Genomic DNA, 20171 nt, shown 5'->3' with positions numbered 1-20171 from the left:
GAAGAGGGGAAGGAGGGGGAAGGGAAGGGGAAGAGGAAGAAGGGAGGAAGAAGAGGGGAAAGGGAGAATGGAAGGGGAAAGGGAGGAAGAAAAGGGGAAGGGAGGGTGGAAGAGGGAGAAAGGAGGGGGAAGGGAAAAGGGAGGAAGAGGGGTAAAGGAGGAAGAAGAGGGAAAAGGGAGAAGGTAGGGGAGAATAGGGGAAGGGAGGGGATGGAGGGGAAAGGGGGAAGAGGGGAAAGGGAAGGGAGAGGAAAACGGGAAGGGGAAGAGGAGAAAGAGAGGGGGAGAAGAGGGACAAGGGAGGGGGAAGAGGAATAAGAGAGGGGAAAGAGAGGGGGAAGAGGGGAAAGGGAGGGGAGAAGAGAGGGAAAGGAGGGGAGAAGAGGGAAAGGGAGGGGAAGAGAGGGAAGGATAAGGAGGGGAAAGGGATGAGGAAGAGGGTAAAGGAAGGGTGGAAGAGGGGAAGGGAGGGGAAGAGGAGGGGAAAGGGGAAGAGGGGAAAGTGATGGGAGGAAGAGGGGAAAGGGATGGAGGGAGAGGGGAAGAGAGGAGGATGAGGGGAAAGGGAGGGGAAGAGGGGAAGGGAGGAGGATGAGGGGAAAGGGAGGGGAAGAGGGGGAAGAGGGGAAAGGGAGGGGTATGAGGGGAAAGGGGAGGAGTATGGGGAAAGGGGAGGAGGAGAAAGGGAGGGGAAGAGGGGCAAGGGAGTGGAAGGAGAAAGGGAGAGGGAGCAGGGGAAGGGAGGGTTAAACAGGGGAAGGGAGGGGAAGGGAGGGGAAGAGGAGGGGGAAGAGGGGAAGGGGAGGAGGATGAGGGGAAAGGGAGGGGGAAGGGGAGAGGTGGTTGGTTGGGGGGAGTTGGGAAGAGGGAGTGATTAGGTTAGGGGAGAGGGGGAGAGAGAGGAAAGAGGGGTTGGTGAGATGCAGGGGGATTTGGGAGAGGGGCATGATTGGGTTGGTGAGAGAGGAGAGGGGCGATTTGGGGAGAGGTGTGTGATTGTGTTGGGGGAGAAGGGGCAGTTAGTGGGAGAGAGGGAGAGGAGAGTGGAGGTTTTTGATAGAGTGTGGGAGGTATGTTTGTGTATACATGGGTGTGTTCATGGGGATGTGTGTACAGGATGTGAGATGTGTGTGAGTGTACACTGGGGCACATGCACATATGTATTAGAGATGGGTGCATGAGTGTGCACCTGCGTGTGTGTGTGTGTGTGTGTGTGTGCACGTGTGCGCATGTATGTATGCGTCTGCATGTGTGTGTACGTATGTGTGTGTGTGTATATGTGTGTGCATCCACGCGTGTGTGTACACGACATTCGATGTGGAACATCTTACCAAAAGTGACAGTCCAGCAGTCCCTCCTGTTGAACCCCTCTGCTGGCTCCATGTTGGCCACAGGAAGGTCCTTCTGCCGAGAGTCCCACACCCTGACCGACCCTGCAAAGGTGACGGACACCACTGAGCAATTTCAACAGGCTCAGAATTCCCCGCCTGGCCTCTCCCCACCAACCTCACTCCTCACTAAACCCCGCAGCGCACAACAGGCCTTCCAGCTCTCTGCGCGCACGTGGTCTGCGGGACCCTTCCATCGGCACCTGGTCTACAGCCTTCTCTGCTGTGGTGTTTCAAACGCCCCTCTGGATACTCGTACAGTCCGTCCGCTCACCATCCACTCAGCCAGCGTGCTCGACACTGCCTGATCCTCCCAGGTGCCATGCTCTCTTCTTGCCGCTGCCCCCCACCCCCCCATCAGGTAGAAGGTACAGAGCCTCTTGGCTCACGCCACCAGGTTCAGAAACAGTTACTGCCTCTCAACCATTGGGCTCCTGAACCAGAGGGGATAACTTCACTCACCCCAACACTGACCTGTTCCCACAACCTACGGGCTCACTTTCAAGGACACTTCATCTCACATTCTCAATATTTATTGCTTATTTATTATTATTTTGTTTCTTTGTATTGCTGTGAGTGTCCAGAAAAAATTAATTGCAGGGTTGTATATGGTGACATCTATGCTCCTCATAATGACGTCGAGTTCCATCTGTGCTTTCTCAACTTCCTCTGCTCCAATAAGACATAGCAGCAGAATTAGGCCATTCAGCCCATTGAGTCTGGGGCATGGCTGATTTATTTTCACTCCCCACCCATGAAGATCGAGAGGGGCACAGGTTCGACTGGACGTCAGTGAAAGTCATGGGGCAATCGGAGGGATTGCTGGGCAGCACAGTTCACAGAAGGGCCTGTTCCACATTATATCTCAATCAATAAACTAATAAATAAATATATAATACATAAATAAATCAATAAATTTACTAAGTAAGGGGCACGTGCAGGACACATGTGGACTGACCAGCAGAGTATTTCCAATGTAATTTTGTCATGTCTCAGTCTATTTACTCAAATGCTAAATATGACAGCTTGATCTCCTTGGCGAGGCTCTTGCCCTTCGTCTGTCTGCCTGTGCTTCCTCCATCGCTCCAACGCACACAAAATGCTGGAGCAACTCTGCAGGTCGGGTAGCATCTATGGAGAAGAATACAGTACCAATGTTTGGGCTGAGACTCTTTATTAGTTTCCTGACCTGCTGAGCTCCTCCAGTATTTTGTGTGTTGCTTTGGACTTCTAGCATCTGCAGAATAACTTGTGTTGGTGTAACACTATCTTCAGCATTCTTCTTTCTTTTTATATTGGGTTGCACGCAAACAAAAGTTTTTCACTGTATCGCGGTATGCGTGACAATACTAAACCAATTCGATTTGGAGTACTCACCATCCCTGCTTCCGGTGACAATTTCCGGGGCTCCCTGACCAATTCCCAGCCCCCCTACACCATCAATACAGTTGATAATTTCTCGATGTGCTTTAGCCATGTAGAGAGGGGCCTCAGGTGCTTCCAGATTCCTGTGGGATGGCACAGAAATAATTCAGCAGGATGTGATCAGGACTTGAATTATAAGGAAAGGCCATGCAAACCAAGATTGTTAACCCTGGAGCAAAGGAAGCTGAGGGGGACCTAGGTTAGATTAACTCTCTTTGTCACATGTACAGTGCCTATAAAAAGTATTCAACCCCCCCGACCCCTTAAAAGTTTTCATGTTTTATTGTTTTACAACATTGAATCACAGTGGATTTAATTTTGCTTTATTTGACACTGATCAACAGAAAAAGACTGTTTCATGACAAAGTGAAAACAGACCTAAAAAAAGTGATCTAATTACAAAAATAAACGATTGCACAAGTATTCACCCCGTTCAAGTCAGTATTTAGTAGAAGCACCTTTGACAGCCTTGAGGATAGGTCTTTATCAGCTTTGCAAATCTGGACACTGCAATTTCTCCCCCAGTCTTCTTTACTAAACTACTCAAGCTTTGTCAGACTGCATGGGGATTGTGAGTGAACAGCCCTTTTCAAGTCCAGCCACAAATTCTCAATTGAATTGAGGTCTAGACTCTGACTTGGCCACTCCAGGACATTAACTTTGTTTTTAAGCCATTCCTGTGTAGCTTTGGCTTTTTGCTTGGGGTCGTTGTCTTGCTGGAAAACAAATCTTCTCCCAAGTCACAGTTCTCTTGCAGACTGCATCACGTTTTCCTCCAGGATTTCCCTGTATTTTGCTGCATTCATTTTACCCTTTACCTTCACAAGCCTTCCAGGGCCTGCTGCAGTGAAGCATCCCCACAGAATGATTGAATCACCACCATGCTTCACGGCAGAGATGGTGTGTGTTTGATGATGTGTGGTGTTTAGCTTACACCAAATATAGCGTTTAGTCTGATGGCCAGAGATCAATTCTGGTTTCATCAGACCATAGAACCTTCTTCCAGCTGACTTCGGAGTCTCCCACATGCCTTCTGGCAAACTCTAGCCAAGATTTCATGTGAATTTTTTCAATAGAGGCTTTCTTTTTGCCACTCTCCCATAAAGCTGTGACTGGTGAAACATCCAGGCAACAGCTGCTGTATGTGCAGTCTCTCCCATCTCAGCCATTGAAGTTTGTAACTCCTCCAGAGTTGTCATAGGTCTCTTGGTGGCCTCCATCACTAGTCCCCTTCTTGCACGGTCACTCAGTTTTTGAGGACAGCCTGCTCTAGGCAGATTTACAGCTGTGCCATATTCTTTCCATTTCCTGATGATTGACTTAACTGTACTCCAAGGGATATTCAGTGGCTTGGAAATTTCCTTGTATCCATCTCCTGACGTGCTTTTCAATAACCTTTTTGTGGAGTTGCTTGGAGTTTTCTTTTGACTTCATGGTGCAGTTTTTGCCAGGATACTGACTCACCAGCTGTTAGACCTTTCAGATACAGGTGTATTTTTACAACAATCATCTGAAGCACCTTGGACACAGGTCTCCAAAAACAGATCTCCATTTAACTAATTATATGACTTCTAAAACCAATTGGCTGCACCAGTGATGATTTGATGTGAGAATACACATACAATCAGTTATTTTGTGTTTTATATTTGTAATTTAGATCATTTTGTAGAGATCTGTTTTTACTTTGACATGAATGAGTTTGTTTCTGTTCATCAGTGTCAAAAAAGGCAAATTAAATCCACTGTGAATTGGTTCAATGTTGTAAAACAATAAAACATGAAAACCTCCGGGGTGGGGGGAATACTATTTTATAGCGACTGTGTTTCAAAACCAGGAGGCGGGCTGGAGCTATGTCTCTACCAAAGGAGGTGTAAGTTGCTCCTTCCCTCTGCTAGCCTGCAGGTCACCTTGGGCAAGGTGTAGCACCTGCTTAGCCCCCTGATCAGGGTCACGTGAAGCCATGGGAGCAGGTGGTGGATGGTCGTATGAGCAGCTGGTGCACATCACAAGTCCTGGTTATGTGACCACTGATACCAGGCAGACAATCTCTGAAGAGTATTGATAATGACTGGGGTCACCTGCTTGTAAAGACACTGCCCAGAAGGTGGCGATGGCAAACCACTTCTGTTGTAAAATTTGCCAAGAACAATCCTGGTCAAAGACCATGATCGCCAACGTCATTTGACAAGGCTCATAATGATGAGGGTGAAGATGGTGATGATGAGGAGGATGGTGATGATGAGGATGATGATGATGATGATGGTGATGATGAGGATGATGATGAGGATGATGATGACGATGATGATGATGGTGATGATGATGGTGGTGGTGATGATGACATTGAAACATCAAAATGTACAGTGCAATGCATGGCTTTGCGTCAACGACCAGCACGGTCTGGGGATGTGCTGGGAGCGCCCGCAATTACCGCCATGCTTCTGGCACCCACAATTTATTAACCCTAACCTATACATCTTTGGAATATGGGAGGAAACTGGAGCACCCAGAGGTCCTCCTCACAGGGAGGACTTACAGACAGCGGCGGGAATTGAATCCCAATAGGTGATTGCTGGTGCTGACAGGTGCTGCATGGACCACAATGCTACTGTGCCACACGTCATAGAGGGGCATGGGTACCCAGCGCAGGGCAGTCTAATACCAGAGCAGAAAGGCAAAACGTTTAAGGGGAATTTGAGGGGCTTTTTTTATATAGATGGTGGTACAGAAGGAAGTGGTGGAGATGGGCATAATTAGACCAGAAGACATAGGAGCAGAATTAGGCCATTCAGCCCATCTAGTCTTCTCCACCATTCCATCATGGTTGATTTATTTTCCCTCTCAACCCCATTCTCCTGCCTTTACTCCGTAACCTTGTGACGCCCTGACTATCAACAGCCTATCAACCTCCGCTTTAAATATATCCAGTGACTTGGCCTCCACAGCCGCCTGTGGCAAAAGGTTCTACAGATTTGCCATCCTCAGACCAAACAAATTCCTCCTCATCTCTGTTCTAAAGGGAGATCCTTCTTTTCTGAGGTTGTGTGCTCTGGTCCTAGACTCCCCCACTCCCACTGGGTGTAGTGTTTCATAGATTCTATTGTGTTTCTCAGATTTACTGTGTATGCCTGCAAGAAAATGAATCTCAGGGTTGTATATGGTACTTGGATAATAAATCCACTTTGAATGTTGAAATATTGGAAACATCCTCCCTGTTTTGTCATCATCATTATGTGCCATGTCGTAGGATGTGGGTGATTGTGGTCTTTCCATGACCATGACTGTTCTTGGCAAATTTCTCTACCAAAGTGGTTTGCCATTGTCTTTTTCTGGGCAGTGTCTTTACAAGACGGGTGACCCTAGTCATTATCAATGCCCTTCAGAGATTGACTTCTTGGTGTCAGTGGTCACATAACCAGGACATGTGATATGCACCATCTGCTCCCAAGGCTTCACGTGACCCTGACCGGGGGTTGGGTGGGGGGGGGTGGGGTAAGCAGGTGCTACACCTTGCCCAGGGCTGACCTGCAGGCAGGCAGAAAGAGAGAGTGCCTTACATCTCCACCACACCACCCAAACACTCTCTCTAGGCCTTTCAATATTTGGTAGGTTTCAATATCATCCCTTCTCATTTTTCTGAACTCCAGTGAGAACAGTTAAAATATATTTGGACAGGTAAATTGTTAAAACGTCCGTTTAATGTTTTACAGGGGTATGAGCCAAAAACAGACAAACAAATGGCAGTGGAGGCCAAGTCATTGGGTATATTTAAGGCAGAGATTGATAGCTTCTTGATTGGTCAGGGCATGAAGGGATACAGGGAAAAGGCAGGAGACTGGGTCTGAGAGGGAAAGTGGATCAGCCATGGTGTGATAGAGTGGATATGGAGAAGATGTTTCCAATGGTGGGAGAGTCTAAGACCAGAGGTCCCAGCCATAGAACAGAAGGATGTCCATTTAGAACAGAAATGAGGAGGAATTTCTTTAGTCTTAAGGCCTTAACTATCAACTCAGTCATTTGTTGTTTTTCTTTTACATGAAGAAAATTATTTCTTCAGCAATGACATTGGTGACATTTCTTCACATCATGCAGAGAATTATGGGCAAAGAGAAAAGGGATCCCTCCAAGAGGATCACAACCTCGTTGTAGGGTTTGGAAGGTTTTGTGCCTGAATGACCTGGACAGCCATGTTGGCTGGAGTCAGGGCTTTATGCTTTGGCTCTTGGGAGGGTCACCCATGCCAAACAGGTCAAAGGGTAGAGGCCAGACTAAGAGAGGTCCACTGTACTCCAGGTTTGGGGGGTTCAGCTCAGGGCTAACAACCCTGACTGGTCAAACAAGATTGTTATGGAAACAGCAATGAAGAATCCTTCTGCATCTGAGTGTGAGGGTATTCCTGAGTCTCCACCCGGGACTTGCATGACTGACAGTGGTGAAAACTGAGAGGAAGCTACTGGCAAGACAAAAGAAGCCCTGAACACGGCCAGAGATGGAGGCCCTCATTGCTTCCCTGAACGCCAGTGGTGTAATGGGCAGTAAGTAAGAAAAGGGAGTAGAATGTCCTGGGACTGAAAGGGTTAAAATCAATACATTTGATGGCTCTGGGCCTGCACTCAGTGGACTTCAGAAGAATGGGGGAGGGGGGATCTCCTGAAACCTATTGAATATTGAAAGGTATGATAGAGTGGATATGGAGAAGATGTTTCCAACCGAGTGAGAGTCTAAGACCAGAGGGCACTGCCTCAGAATCGAAGGATGTCCCTCGAGAACAGAGATGAGGAGGAATTTCTTTAGCCAAAGGCTGGTGAATCTGTGGAATTCATCGCCACAGGTGGTTGAGGAGGCCGTCATTGAGTGTATTGAAAGCAGAGATTGATAGGTTCTTGATTAGTCAGGGTGCTAAAGGTGAAGGGGAGTGGGGTTGAGAAGGAATAGTAGAGGGTTATGTGGGAGGGAAGGTTGGATTGGTCTTGAAATGGGTTGGAAGGTAGGCACAACATTATGGGCACGAAAGCTTGTATTGTAATGTTTAACATGGCGACGATATTCCCTGCAGTGGGGCAGTCTCCGGTCAGCTTTGGTTGGTACTGAGAAATTAGGCCAAATGGCCTGTTACCCTGTTGTACACACAACAGCAACAATATCCCAATTTTAACAGCATCTACACTTCCGCTACAGTTGTAACAGAGTGAAGCCACTGTCTTTTGAGTTGTGTGGCCAACATCCCAAGGACTATTTAGTTAAACATCAATTCCACCCCCTTTCTCCTCAGATGCTGTCTGGTCTGCAGAGCATTCCCATAATTTTCCAGAGGGCCTGAATCTAGCAAAGCCTTGTTAAACAAAAAGCTCGTCTATTGTACAGTAACTCAGCATCTATAGAAACGAATAAACAGCTGACAGTTTGGGCTGAGACTAGTGAGAAGTATACTGGACTGTGAGGTTTTACATTCGAGCCACTGCGGCCAGCCAGCCATGCGTTACCAGATGTGCAGATTGCCGTCAAAGTCCCCTGTAGCCAGGTGTCTCTGCTGCAGGCTGGAAGCTCCGAAAGTGCCACATCGGAAGGCTCTCGGCTTTTCAATCTGTGGGATAAAGAAGACTTCCTGAACTTGTAGCATTAGGAGCAAGGATCAACTTCATGCAGCAAGTGTTAGACCACAAAGTGTAGGAGCAGAATTAGGCCATTTGGCCCATCGAGTCTGCTCCACCATTCAATCGTAGAACATAAGACCATAAGACATAGCAGCTGAACTAAGCCATTCAGCTCATCGAGTCTGCTCCACTATTTCATCATGGCTGATTTATTACCCCTCTCAACCCCACTCTCCTGCCTTCTCCCCGTAACCCTTGACACCCTGACTGATCAAGAACCTATCAAACTCTGTTTTAAATAAACTCTCTGACTTGGTCGCCACAGCTGTCTGTGGCAACGAATTCCACAGATTCACCACCCTCTGGCCAAAGAAGCTTCTCTTCATCTCTGTTCTAAACAAAACTCCCTCTATACTGAGGCTGGGTTCTCTGATCCTAGACTCCCCAACTACAGGAAATATCCTCTCAATGTAAAACAGCACATTACAGCCCTTGGGCTCACAATGTTATGCCGACCCTCCAGCTCTCCCGAAACTAATCCAACCCTTTCCTCCCACAGAGCTCTCCATTCTTCTTTCATTCATGTTACAGGATCCAGAGACAGACAGACAGACACACACACACACACACACACACACACACACACACACACACACACACACGGACACACACACACAGACACACAGACACACACACAGACACACACACACACACACACACACACGGACACACACACACATGGACACACACACAGACACACACACACAGACACACACACACACACACACACACGCAGACACACACATACACACACAGACATAGACAGACACACACACACGGACACACACACAGACACACACACAGACACACACACATAACACACACATACACACACAGACATAGACACACACACACACACACACACACACACACCCACCCACGGACACACACACAGACACACAGACACACACGCAGACACACACACACACACACACACACACACACACACACACAATGCTGGGGGAACTCAGCAGGTCAGGCAGCATCTAGGGACATGAATAAACAGATGACGTTTTGAGCCGAGACCTTTCTCTTGCACGGAGAAGGAAGGGGGAAGAAGCCTGAGTAAAAAATGGGAGGAGAGGAAGGGGGACAGCTAGAAGGTGATCAGTGAAATCAGGTGGGTGGGAAAGGTAAGGGGCTGGAGAGGATAGAATCTGATAAAGAGGAGAGTGGACCACAGGAGAAAGGGAAGGAGGAGGGTCACCAGGGGAGGTGATAGGCAGGTGAGAAGAGTTAAGAGGCCAGACTGGGGAATAGCCAGAAGAAGAAATTGATATTTATGCCATCAGGTTGGAGCATGCACTGCCCTCAATGAGGTGCTGTACATCAAATAGCCTCTGAACTCCTTGGGTTTACTGCAGACTCAATGGCATGACATAGTGAATAAGAAATGAAACTGAAAAATAAAAAAAAAACTTGCAATTACCACATTGTTCCTTTCACAAAGGAAATATGCATTGACACGTAATAACTTAAGTTTAATAAGTTTCCTGCAGGTCAATATTATAAGATTCCAACAAGTAGATACTATAGGCAAATAGTTCGTGTAAACCATTAGTATCTAGGTTAGTGTCTAATAAACTCAAAATTAACATTCTACTTCAGCCAAATCTTATTGATAGCTTTAGATCAGCTTCTAAACAATATAACATCAACTTACAAGCAATGCATCTGCTGGGGGAAACAACAGGAAGGCTTTATATAGAAACTCCTTCCGCTCAGAACATAAACCTCTGGACTTTTGCCAGTCAGTATACTTTCTGACTTACTACTTACTAATACAGATCTGAAACTGCTCTTAAAATAAAAGCTGAATGTGCTTATCACATAGAAAAGAAATGGATGTATTGCCCAAAGGATAGAACATAGCACATCGGACTTTGTCTGTGTTCTCAGGTGGATAAAGATCAACCCATGGTTACTATTTCAAGGAAAGTAGTAACTTGATCGGTGTGTTTGATCAATGTCAGTTAAACAGAAATATTGAGTATTTGTTTTGCAGTTCATGAGGGCAAACTGACTGCGGCGTTCCCTGTGTTAAAACAGTCCAACCTAACCCATCGAGCTCTAAGCTCACTAAACACTCAAGAAATCCTGAAGATGCTGGAAATCCAAGCAAGACACACAAAACTTTGGAGGAAATCAGCAGGTCAGGCGGCGTATTTCATTATAAGTTTGAGGAGGTTTGGTTTGTCACCTAATACACTCACAGATTTCTACAGCTGCACTGTGAAGTGCATTCGAACTGGCTGTATCACCAGCTGGGGTGGGGGAGCTACCGCACGGGTTCAAAGCAAGCTGCAGAGAGATGTAAACTTAGTCAGCTTCATCATGAGCACTAGCCTTTGAAATAGCCAACACATCTTCAAGGAGCGATGCCTCAAAAAGGCAGCATCCATCATTAAGGACCTCCAGCACCCAGGACATGCCCTCTTCTCACTGCTACCATCAGGGAGGAGGTACAGGAGCCTGAAGACACACACTCGATGATTCAGGAACAGCTTCTTCCCCTCTGTCATCCAGATTTCTGAATGGACATTGAACCCATGAACACTACCTCAATACTTTTTTATTTCTATTATTATGTATTGCACTGTACTGCTGCTGCAAAGTTAACAAATTTCTTGACATATGCCGGTGATAAACCTGATTCTGATTCATACTGTGGCTGTGGGATTCCCAAAGACCTATGGGTCGGTGGCTAACTTGTTGTCATGGGAGGGCGCATACCCAGGGTATTGATGCCATGAACATTAGCTTACAGTACATTATAAACATCAACTACATCATCTTAAATTAACATAAATTATACATAATACATGGCAATATTAACATATAAACATGGTGACATCAGAAGTGGAGGGAAGCATAGTCCAAGGTAGAATTAGAGTTCTTCAATCAGTTCAGGATTCTGATGGTGGTTGGAAAAAGCTTTTGTTGAACCCTGAGCTGTGGGTCTTCATAAGACCATAAGACATAGGAGCAGAATTAGGCCATTTGGCCCATCGAATCTGCTCCACCATTCAATCATGGCTGATCCTTTTATTTCCCCCTCCTCAGCCGTACTCCCTAGCCTTTTCCCCATAACCTTTGATGCTGTGACCAATCAAGAAGCTATCAAGCTTTGACTTGACCTGGCCTCCACGGCTGCCTGTGGTAATAAATTCCACAAATTCACCACCCTCTGGCTAAAGAAGTTCCTCCGCATCTCTGTTTAAATTGGACACCCCTCTATCCTGTGGCTGTGCCCTCTTGTCAAGACTACCCCCCCCCCCCGCCGCCATAGGAAACATCCTTTCCACATCCATCTAGGCCTTTCAACATTTGAAAGGTTTCAATGAGATCCCCCCTCATCCCTCTAAATTCTAGCGAGTACAGACCCAGACCTATCAAACATTCCTCATATGATAACCCTTTCATTCCTGGAATCATCCTTGTGAACCTCCTCTGGACCCTCTCCAATGCCAGCACATCTTTTCTTAGATGAGGAGCCCAAAACTGTTCACAAGACTCAAGGTGAGGCCTCACCAGTGCTTTATAAAGCCTCAGAATCACATCCCTGCTCTTGTATTCTAGACCTCTTGAAATGAATGCTAACATTGCATTTGCCTTCCTCACCACCAACTCTACCTACAAGTTAACCATTAGGGTGTTCTGCACAAGGACTCCCAAATCCTTTTGTATCTCAGATTTTTGGATTTTTTTCCCCATTTAGATATTAGTCTACACATTTATTTCTACTACCAAAGTGCATGACCATGCATTTTCCAACATTGTATTTCATTTGCCATTCTCTTGCCCATTCTCCTAATCTGTCTAAATCCTTCTGCGTCCTACCTGCTCTAACCATGCCAGTAACTTTCCTGTAATACCATGGGCTCTTAACTTGGTAAGCAGCCTCATGTACGGCACCTTGTCAAAGGCCTTCTGAAAGTCCAAATATACAACATCCACTGCATCCTCTTTATCTATCCTACATGTAATCTCCTCAGAATTCCAACAGATTTGTCAGGCAAGATTTTCCACTAAGGAAACCGTGCTGACTTCGTTCTATCTTCTCCTGTGTCACCAAGTACTCCATCACCTCATCCTTAACAATTCACTCCAACATCTTCTCAACCACTGAGGTCAGGCTAACTGGTCTATAATTTCCTTTCTGCTGCCTTCTTCCTTTCTTAAGGAGTGGAGTAACATTTGCAATTTTCCAGTCCTCTGGCACCGTGCCAGAATTCAATGATTTTTGAAACATCATTATTAATGCCTCCACAATCTCTAACACTACATCTTTCAGAACCCTGGGGTTCAGTTCATCTGGTCCAGGTGACTTATGAACCCTTAGGTCCTTCAGCTTTTTGAGCACCTTCTCCCTTGTAATAGTAACTGCACTCACTTCTCTTCCCTCACACCCTTCAACATCTGGCACACTGCCAGTGTCTTCCCCAGTGAAGACTCATGCTAAATACTCATTTAGTTCATCAGCCATCTCCTCATCCCCCATTATTATTTCTCCAGCCTCATTTTCTAGTGGTCCTATATCCACGCTCATCTTTCTTTTGTTTTTTTGCATACTTGAAAAAGCTTTTACTATCCACTTTGATATTGTTTGCTGGCTTGCTTTCATATTTCACCGTTTCCCTCCTAATGATTCTTTTAGTTGCTCTCTGTAGGGTTTTAAAAGCTTCACAATCCTCTATCTTCCCGCTAATTTTTGCTTTGTTATATGCCCTCTCTTTTGTTTTTACATTGGCTTTAACTTCCCTTGTCAGCCATGGTTATACTATATTTCCACTTGCATATTTCTTTGTTTTTGGAATGCATCTCTCCTGCATATTCCTCATTTCCCCCTGAAACTCACGCCATTGCTGCTCTGCTGTCATCCCTGCCAGCATCTCCTTCTAATTTACTTTGGCCCATTCCTCTCTCATACCACTGTAATTCCTTTACTCCACTGAAATACTGCTATATCAGACTTAACTTTCTCCATCTCAGATTTCAAGTTGAACTCAATCATATTGTGATCACTGCTTCCTAAGGGTTCCTTTACCTTAAGCTCCCTAATCACCTCCAGTTCATTACATAACGCCCAATCCGGTAAAGCTGATCCCGTAGCAGGCGCAACGACAAACTAAAAAGCCATCTCGTAGGTATTCAACAAACTCACTCTCTTCAGATCCATTTCCAACCTGATTTTCACAATCAAACTGCATGTTGAAATCTCCCATGACTATCATAACATTGCCCTTTTGACAAGCCTTTTCTATTTCCCATTATAATGTGTAGTCCACATCCCAGCTACTGCTGGGATGCCTGTATATAACTGCCATCAGGGTCCTTTTACCCTTTGCAGTTCCTTAACTCAACCCACAAGGATTCAACATCTTCTGATCCTATGTCACATCTTTCTACTGATTTGATGCCATTCTCTACCAGTAGAGCCACACCACCCCCTCTGCCTACCTTCCTATCACTCCAATATAACGTGTAACCTTGGACATTCAGCTCCCAACTACACCCATCCTTCAGTCATGATTCAGTGATAGTCACAACATCATACCTGACAATCTGTAATAGTGCCACAAGATCATCCACCTTATTTCTTATACTCCATGCATTGAGATATAACACTGAGTACTGCATTTGCTACCCTTTTTGATTCTGCATCCCTAATGCATTGATACTCACCCTGCTGGCTGTAATTATGTCCTATCATCTGCCTGCCCTTCCTGATCATCTGATCACACACTATCTTTGCTTTTTTACCATCCATCCTATACTGAGTCCCTTCACTCCGGTCTCATCCCTCTGCCAAATTATTTCAAACCCTCCCCAACAGCTCTAACAGACCTGCCCATAACAATATTGGTTCCCCTCGGGTTCAGGTGCAACCTGTCACTTTTGAACAGGTCATACCTCCCCCTGAAGAGATCCCAATGATCCAAGAACCTGAAGCCTTCCCTGCACCAGCTTCTCAGCCACACATTCATTTGCCAAATCATCCTGTTTCTACCCTCACTGGCATGTGGCACAGGCAGCAATCCAAAAACCACTACACTGGAAATCCTGCTTCTCAGCTTTCTACCTAGCTCTCCAAAATATCTTTCCCGGACCTCTTTGTTTTTCCTTCCTATGTCATTGGTACCAATATGTACCAAGACATCTGGCTGCTCTCCCTCCCTCTCTAAAATGTTGTGGACGAGATCTGAGACATCCCTGACCCTGGCACCTGGGAGGCAACATACCATCCGGGTGTCCCGTTCACATCCACAGAATTTCCTGTCTGTTCCCCTGACCATTGAGTCCCCTATCACTACTGCTCCCCTCTTCTTCCTCTTTCCCTACTGCACCACGGACCCATGCTCAGTGCCAGTAACCCAGTCGCCAAGGCATTCCCCTGGGAAGTCATCCCCCACAACAGAACATCGGGTTCAGGTTAGATCCTGAGAAATAATGGACACACAGGAACCTGTACCTTTATCAGATCTCCCCTCAGTTTCCAACAGTCTTTCATTGATTCTGTTATGGTTATTAGTCTATGGATTTATCGAGTATGCCCACAAGAAAATGAATGTCAGGGTTGTGTACGGTGACATATATGAACTTTGATAATAAATTCACTTTGAACACTTCAGACAAAACAACCCGTCTGTCAAACCTTTCCTTCTTGCTTAGACCCTCTGCAAAGGAAAAAGTTAAATGTGATTCCTATTTGGTATGCGCTAAAATAAAGTGGAAGTCTGTCAGACAAGATGGTGCAGGTTCCTGTACCCGCTGCCTGATGGCAGCAAAGAGAAGCGGCACGTCCCGGGCACTGAGGGTGCCTGATGGTGATGATGAATATATTCTGCAATTATCATGGAGTCACAGAGCACTACAACACAGAAACAGGCCCTTCGGCCCATCTAGTCTATGCCATTCTGTCTAGCCCCATCAACTTGCACTGGGACCATAGCCCTCCATACCCCTTCCATCACGTACTTCTCTTAAACCAGGGGTTCCCAGCCTGGGGTCCACGGAGCCCTCAGTCAATGGTAGGGATCCATGGCATAAAAGGTTGGGAACCCCTGCCTTAAATGTTGAAACCAAACCACATCCAACATTTCTCTAGGCACTCGTTCCACATTCTCACCATCCTCTGAGTGAAGGAATTCCCCTTCAGGTTCCCCTTAAGCATTTCACCTTTCACCCTTAACCCATGACCTCTAGTTCCAGTCGATACCCCTCATAATTTTGTATACCTCTATCAAATCTCCCCTTATTCTCCTTCGCTCCAAGGAATAAAGTCCTAACCTATTTGACCTTTCCCTGTAAGTCAGATCAGATTCAGAATCAGGTTTAATGTCACCAGCATGTGTCGTGAAATTTGTTGTTTTTGAGCACCAGTACAGTGCAATGCATAGTACTAAAAAAAACTATAAATTGCAATCAGAAATATATGTTTAAAAATTAAATTAAATTAATAGTGCAAAAAGGGAGTAAAGAACATTATTTGTTTATTGAGATACAGCATGGAATAAGACCTTTTGGCCCTTCAAGCCACCCCCAACTTAACCCTAGCCCAATCATAAAACCATAAGATAAAGGAGCAGAAGCCAGCCATTCGGCCCATCGAGTCTGCTCCACCATTTTATCATGAGCTGATCCATTCTCCTATTTAGTCCCATTCACCCGCCTTCTCACCATAACCTTTGATGCCCTGGCTACTCAGATACCTATCAATTTCTGCCTTAAATACACCCAATGACTTGGCCTCCACTGCCGCCCGTGGCAACAAATTCCATAGATTCACCACCCTCTGACTAAAAAAATTTCTTCGCATCTCTGTTCTGAATGAGCGCCCTTCAATCCTTAAGTCATGCCCTCTCCTACTAGACTCCCCCATCATGGGAAACAACTTTGCCACATCTACTCTGTCCATGCCTTTCACCATTCAAAATGTTTCTGTGAGGTCTCCCCTCATTCTTCTAAACTCCAAGGAATACAGTCCAAGAGCAGACAAACTTTCCTCATATGTTAACCCTCTCATTCCCGGAATCATTCTAGTGAATCTTCTCTGTACCCTCTCCAACGTCAGCACATCCTTTCTTAAATAAGGAGACCAAAACTGCCTACAGTACTCCAAGTGAGGTCTCACCAGCGTCTTATAGAGCCTCAACATCACATCCCTGCTCCTATACTCTATTCCTCTAGAAATGAATGCCAACATTGCATTCGCCTTCTTCACTACTGACTCAACCTGGAGGTTAACCTTAAGGGTATCCTGTACGAGGACTCCCAAGTCCCGTTGCATCTCAGAACTTTGAATTCTTTCGCCATTTAAATAATAGTCTGCCCGCTTATTTCTTCTGCCAAAGTGCATAACCATACACTTTCCAACATTGTACTTCATTTGCCACTTCTCTGCCCATTCTTCCAATCTATCCAAGTCTCTCTGCAGACTCTCCGTTTCCTCAGCACTACCGGCCCCTCCACCTATCTTCGTATCGTCAGCAAACTTAGCCACAAAGCCATCTATTCCATAATCCAAATCGTTGATGTACAATGTAAAAAGAAGCGGCCCCAACACAGACCCCTGTGGAACTCCACTGGTAACCGGCAGCCAACCAGAATAGGATCCCTTTATTCCCACTCTCTGTTTCCTGACAATCAGCCAACGCTCTATCCACGTATGTAACTTTCCCGTAATTCCATGGGCTCTTATCTTGTTAAGTAGCCTCCTGTGTGGCACAGGACAATCACAGGACAACTTACAATGACCAACTAACCAACCAACTGGTACGTCTTTGGACTGTGGGAGGAAACCAGAGCACCTGGTGGAAACCCACGCAGTCACGGGGAGAATGGACAAATTCCTTACAGGCAGCGGCAGGAATTGAAACTGGGTTGTGGATACTGTAAAGTGTTGTGCTAACCACTACACCACCGTGCCACCCCAAATACTGAGAAAGAGCTCATGGGCCCAATGTCCATTCAGAAGTCTGACGGCAGAGGGGAAGAAGCTGTTCTTGAATTGTTAATTTTGTGCTTTCAGGCTCCTGTACCTCCTTCCTGATGGTAGCAATGAGAAGAGGGCATGGCCTGGGTGATGGGGGTCTTTTAGATGGACACCACCATTTTGAGACATTGTCTTTTGAAGGTGTATTCCATGTTGCCCACGATGGAGCTGGCTGAGTTTACAAACCTCTGCAGCTTTTTCTGAGCCTGCGCAGTGGCTCCTCCGTGCCAGACAGGGATGCAACCAGTTCGAACGCTCTCCACGACACATCTGTAGAAACTTGTGAGAAATCAAGTCCTGGAAACATCCTTGTGAACTTTGTCCATTTCCTTTGTACTACTTCGATGTACTGTTAATGCTTGGCATGAACTGTCTCTCTCTCTGACATTATGAAATAGATACCTATACAAAATTTGGTGCACAGCCCCTGTCCTGAGAGGAAGGCACTGTCCCAGCTCCTGAACACATCCCTGCCGTTGGACACCATAGTAGCTCAGCAGCTGGTGAGACACTATGACAGCTCAGAAAACTGGAGAGTGGAGTTTAATGGTTGGGGTCCATGGCATAAAAAAGGCATAACCCCTGCTCTGTAAGGAGTTCCTGTATGTCATAGGAACATAGAAAACCTACAGCACAATACAAGCCCTTCGGCCCACAATGTTGTGCCAAACATGTACTTACTTTAGAAATTACCTAAGGTTACCCATAGCTCTCAATTTTTCTGAGCTCCATGTACCTATCCAGGACTCTCTTAAAAGACCCTATCGTATCCACCTCCACCACTGTCATCGGCAGCTCATTCCACGCACTCACCACTCTCTGCATAAAAAACTTACCCCTGACATCTCCTCTGTACCTACTTCCAAGCACCTTAAAACTGTGCCCTCTCGTTCTAGCCATTTCAGCCCTGTGGAAAAAACCTCTGACTATCCACACAATCAATGCCTCTCATCTTCTTATGTCCTCCACATGCAACGCATGGGTTTTCCCAGGTGCTCCGGTTTCCTTCCACAGTCCAAAGACGTACTGCATAGGCTAACTGGTTATTGTAATTTGTCCTGTGATTAGGCTGGGGTTAAATCGGGGTTGTCAGGGGTTGCTGTGGCAACACTACTTGAAGGGCTGGGAGCAGAGTCTGCACTGTAAATAATCTCTCCTAAACACCCACCAACATGTCCTGGAGCTCCATCATGGGCACTAACTTCTGTGGTATCCAGGACATCTTCAAGGAGCAATGCCTCAGAAAGACAGCATCCATCAATACGGACCCCCATCACAAGACATGTCCTCTTCTCATTGTTACCATCAGGGAGGAGGTACAGGAGCCTGGAAGACACACACTCAGTGATTCAGGAACAGCTTCTTCCCCTCTGCCATCTGATTTCTGAATGGACATTGAACCCATGAACACTACCTCACTACTTTTTTATTCCTATTTTTGTACTACTTACTTAATTTAACCATTTAATACATATACATACTTACTGTAATTCACATTTTTTTTCTGCGAAGGCAACAAATTTCACTTCTGTCGGTAATATTGAACCTGATTCTGAGTTGAGATGAGACATCTGGATTTTGTGACAGGTACAAGTCTAGTCACTACTGAAGTTCAAGTTTATTGTCATCTGACTGCACGCACATACAACCGAATGAAACAACATTCCTCTGGACCTACATCTCACACACAGCACATAAAACAAAATATCACCATAAATAAATTAATAAAATATCATTCAAAATGCACGTAGTGTGCAGCACTGGTAAACAGTAAGCAGCTCATTGTCCTAGTGACGAGACCTCAGTGGTGGCAGGGTATTCATTTATCTCACAGCCTGAAGGAAGAAACCGGCGAAGATTCTCCCAATCCTCGGTGCTAAGCACAGGCAAATGTTGCCCAAAGTGCCGAGCGCCACACCCAAAGTGATCGCGTTCCTGGTGACGAATTAAAAAGAACACTAACTGCTGGAGGAACTTGACGGTTCGGGGGCATCTGCAGAGAGAAATGGACAACTGGCGTCTCAGGTCAAGACCCTTCATTAGGACCAGTCTCTCCTTCCAGAGATGCTGCTTGGGTCCTCCAGCAGATTGTCTGCTGCCCCAGATCTCACCGTGTGCACACACAACATCTGTCTCCAATGCTCCAGTGAATTGACATCTTTTTAATGATTTTTTAAAAAATTTAGCGATACAGGGTGGACGAGCTGCACCACCCCCAGAAACTCACCTATTAAAGCCTCACCTAATCTCAGGACAATTTACAATGACAAAATAACCAACTGATCAGTAGGTCTTTGGACTGCAGGAGGAAACCAGAGCACCCAGAGGAAACATACACGCTTTATAGGGAGGACGTACTAACTCTTTTCAAATCTTTTTATTATTATTATTATTCAAAATTAACAAGAGTACATCAAAGTAAGCAACACTTACAATGTCTCCAGAAAAAAAAAACATTATTTTAAAGATTGAAAAAATTTTGGTGACAAAAAAATAAGAGGGAAAAACCCTACTAAGCAAGAAAAAATGAGAAAAAAAGGAGCAGAATTAGGCCATTTGGCCCATCGAGTCTGCTCTGGTATTTCATCACGGCTGATCCATTTTCCCTCTCAGCCTCAGTCTCCTGTCTTCTCCCCATATCCCTTCATGCCCCGACTAATCAATACTCTGTCGACATCTGTTTACAGTCTGTAATTGCTGACAGACAGCAGC

The 20171-nt window shown here is 45.7% G+C and overlaps 1 protein-coding gene across 2 annotated transcripts in view; it reads right to left on the bottom strand.

The window, feature by feature from the left end:
- Positions 1–20171, bottom strand: part of LOC140206187 (dynein axonemal assembly factor 10-like) — a 42546-nt gene that overhangs the window by 20708 nt on the left and 1667 nt on the right. For both annotated transcript variants that reach the window (XM_072274477.1, XM_072274476.1), the window contains exons 2-4: positions 8294–8394; positions 2766–2896; positions 1332–1433 (exon numbers count right to left, since the gene is read on the bottom strand). In XM_072274477.1, coding sequence (XP_072130578.1) covers positions 1332–1433; positions 2766–2896; positions 8294–8394 — 334 coding nt within the window. The remainder of the gene's footprint in view (positions 1–1331; positions 1434–2765; positions 2897–8293; positions 8395–20171) is intronic.

The sequence above is a fragment of the Mobula birostris genome, chromosome 12, assembly GCF_030028105.1.
Source record: "Mobula birostris isolate sMobBir1 chromosome 12, sMobBir1.hap1, whole genome shotgun sequence".
Classification (NCBI taxonomy): Eukaryota; Metazoa; Chordata; class Chondrichthyes; order Myliobatiformes; family Myliobatidae; genus Mobula; species Mobula birostris.
Note: the sequence above shows the minus strand (reverse complement) of the source record. Positions and strands in the feature narration are given on the sequence as shown.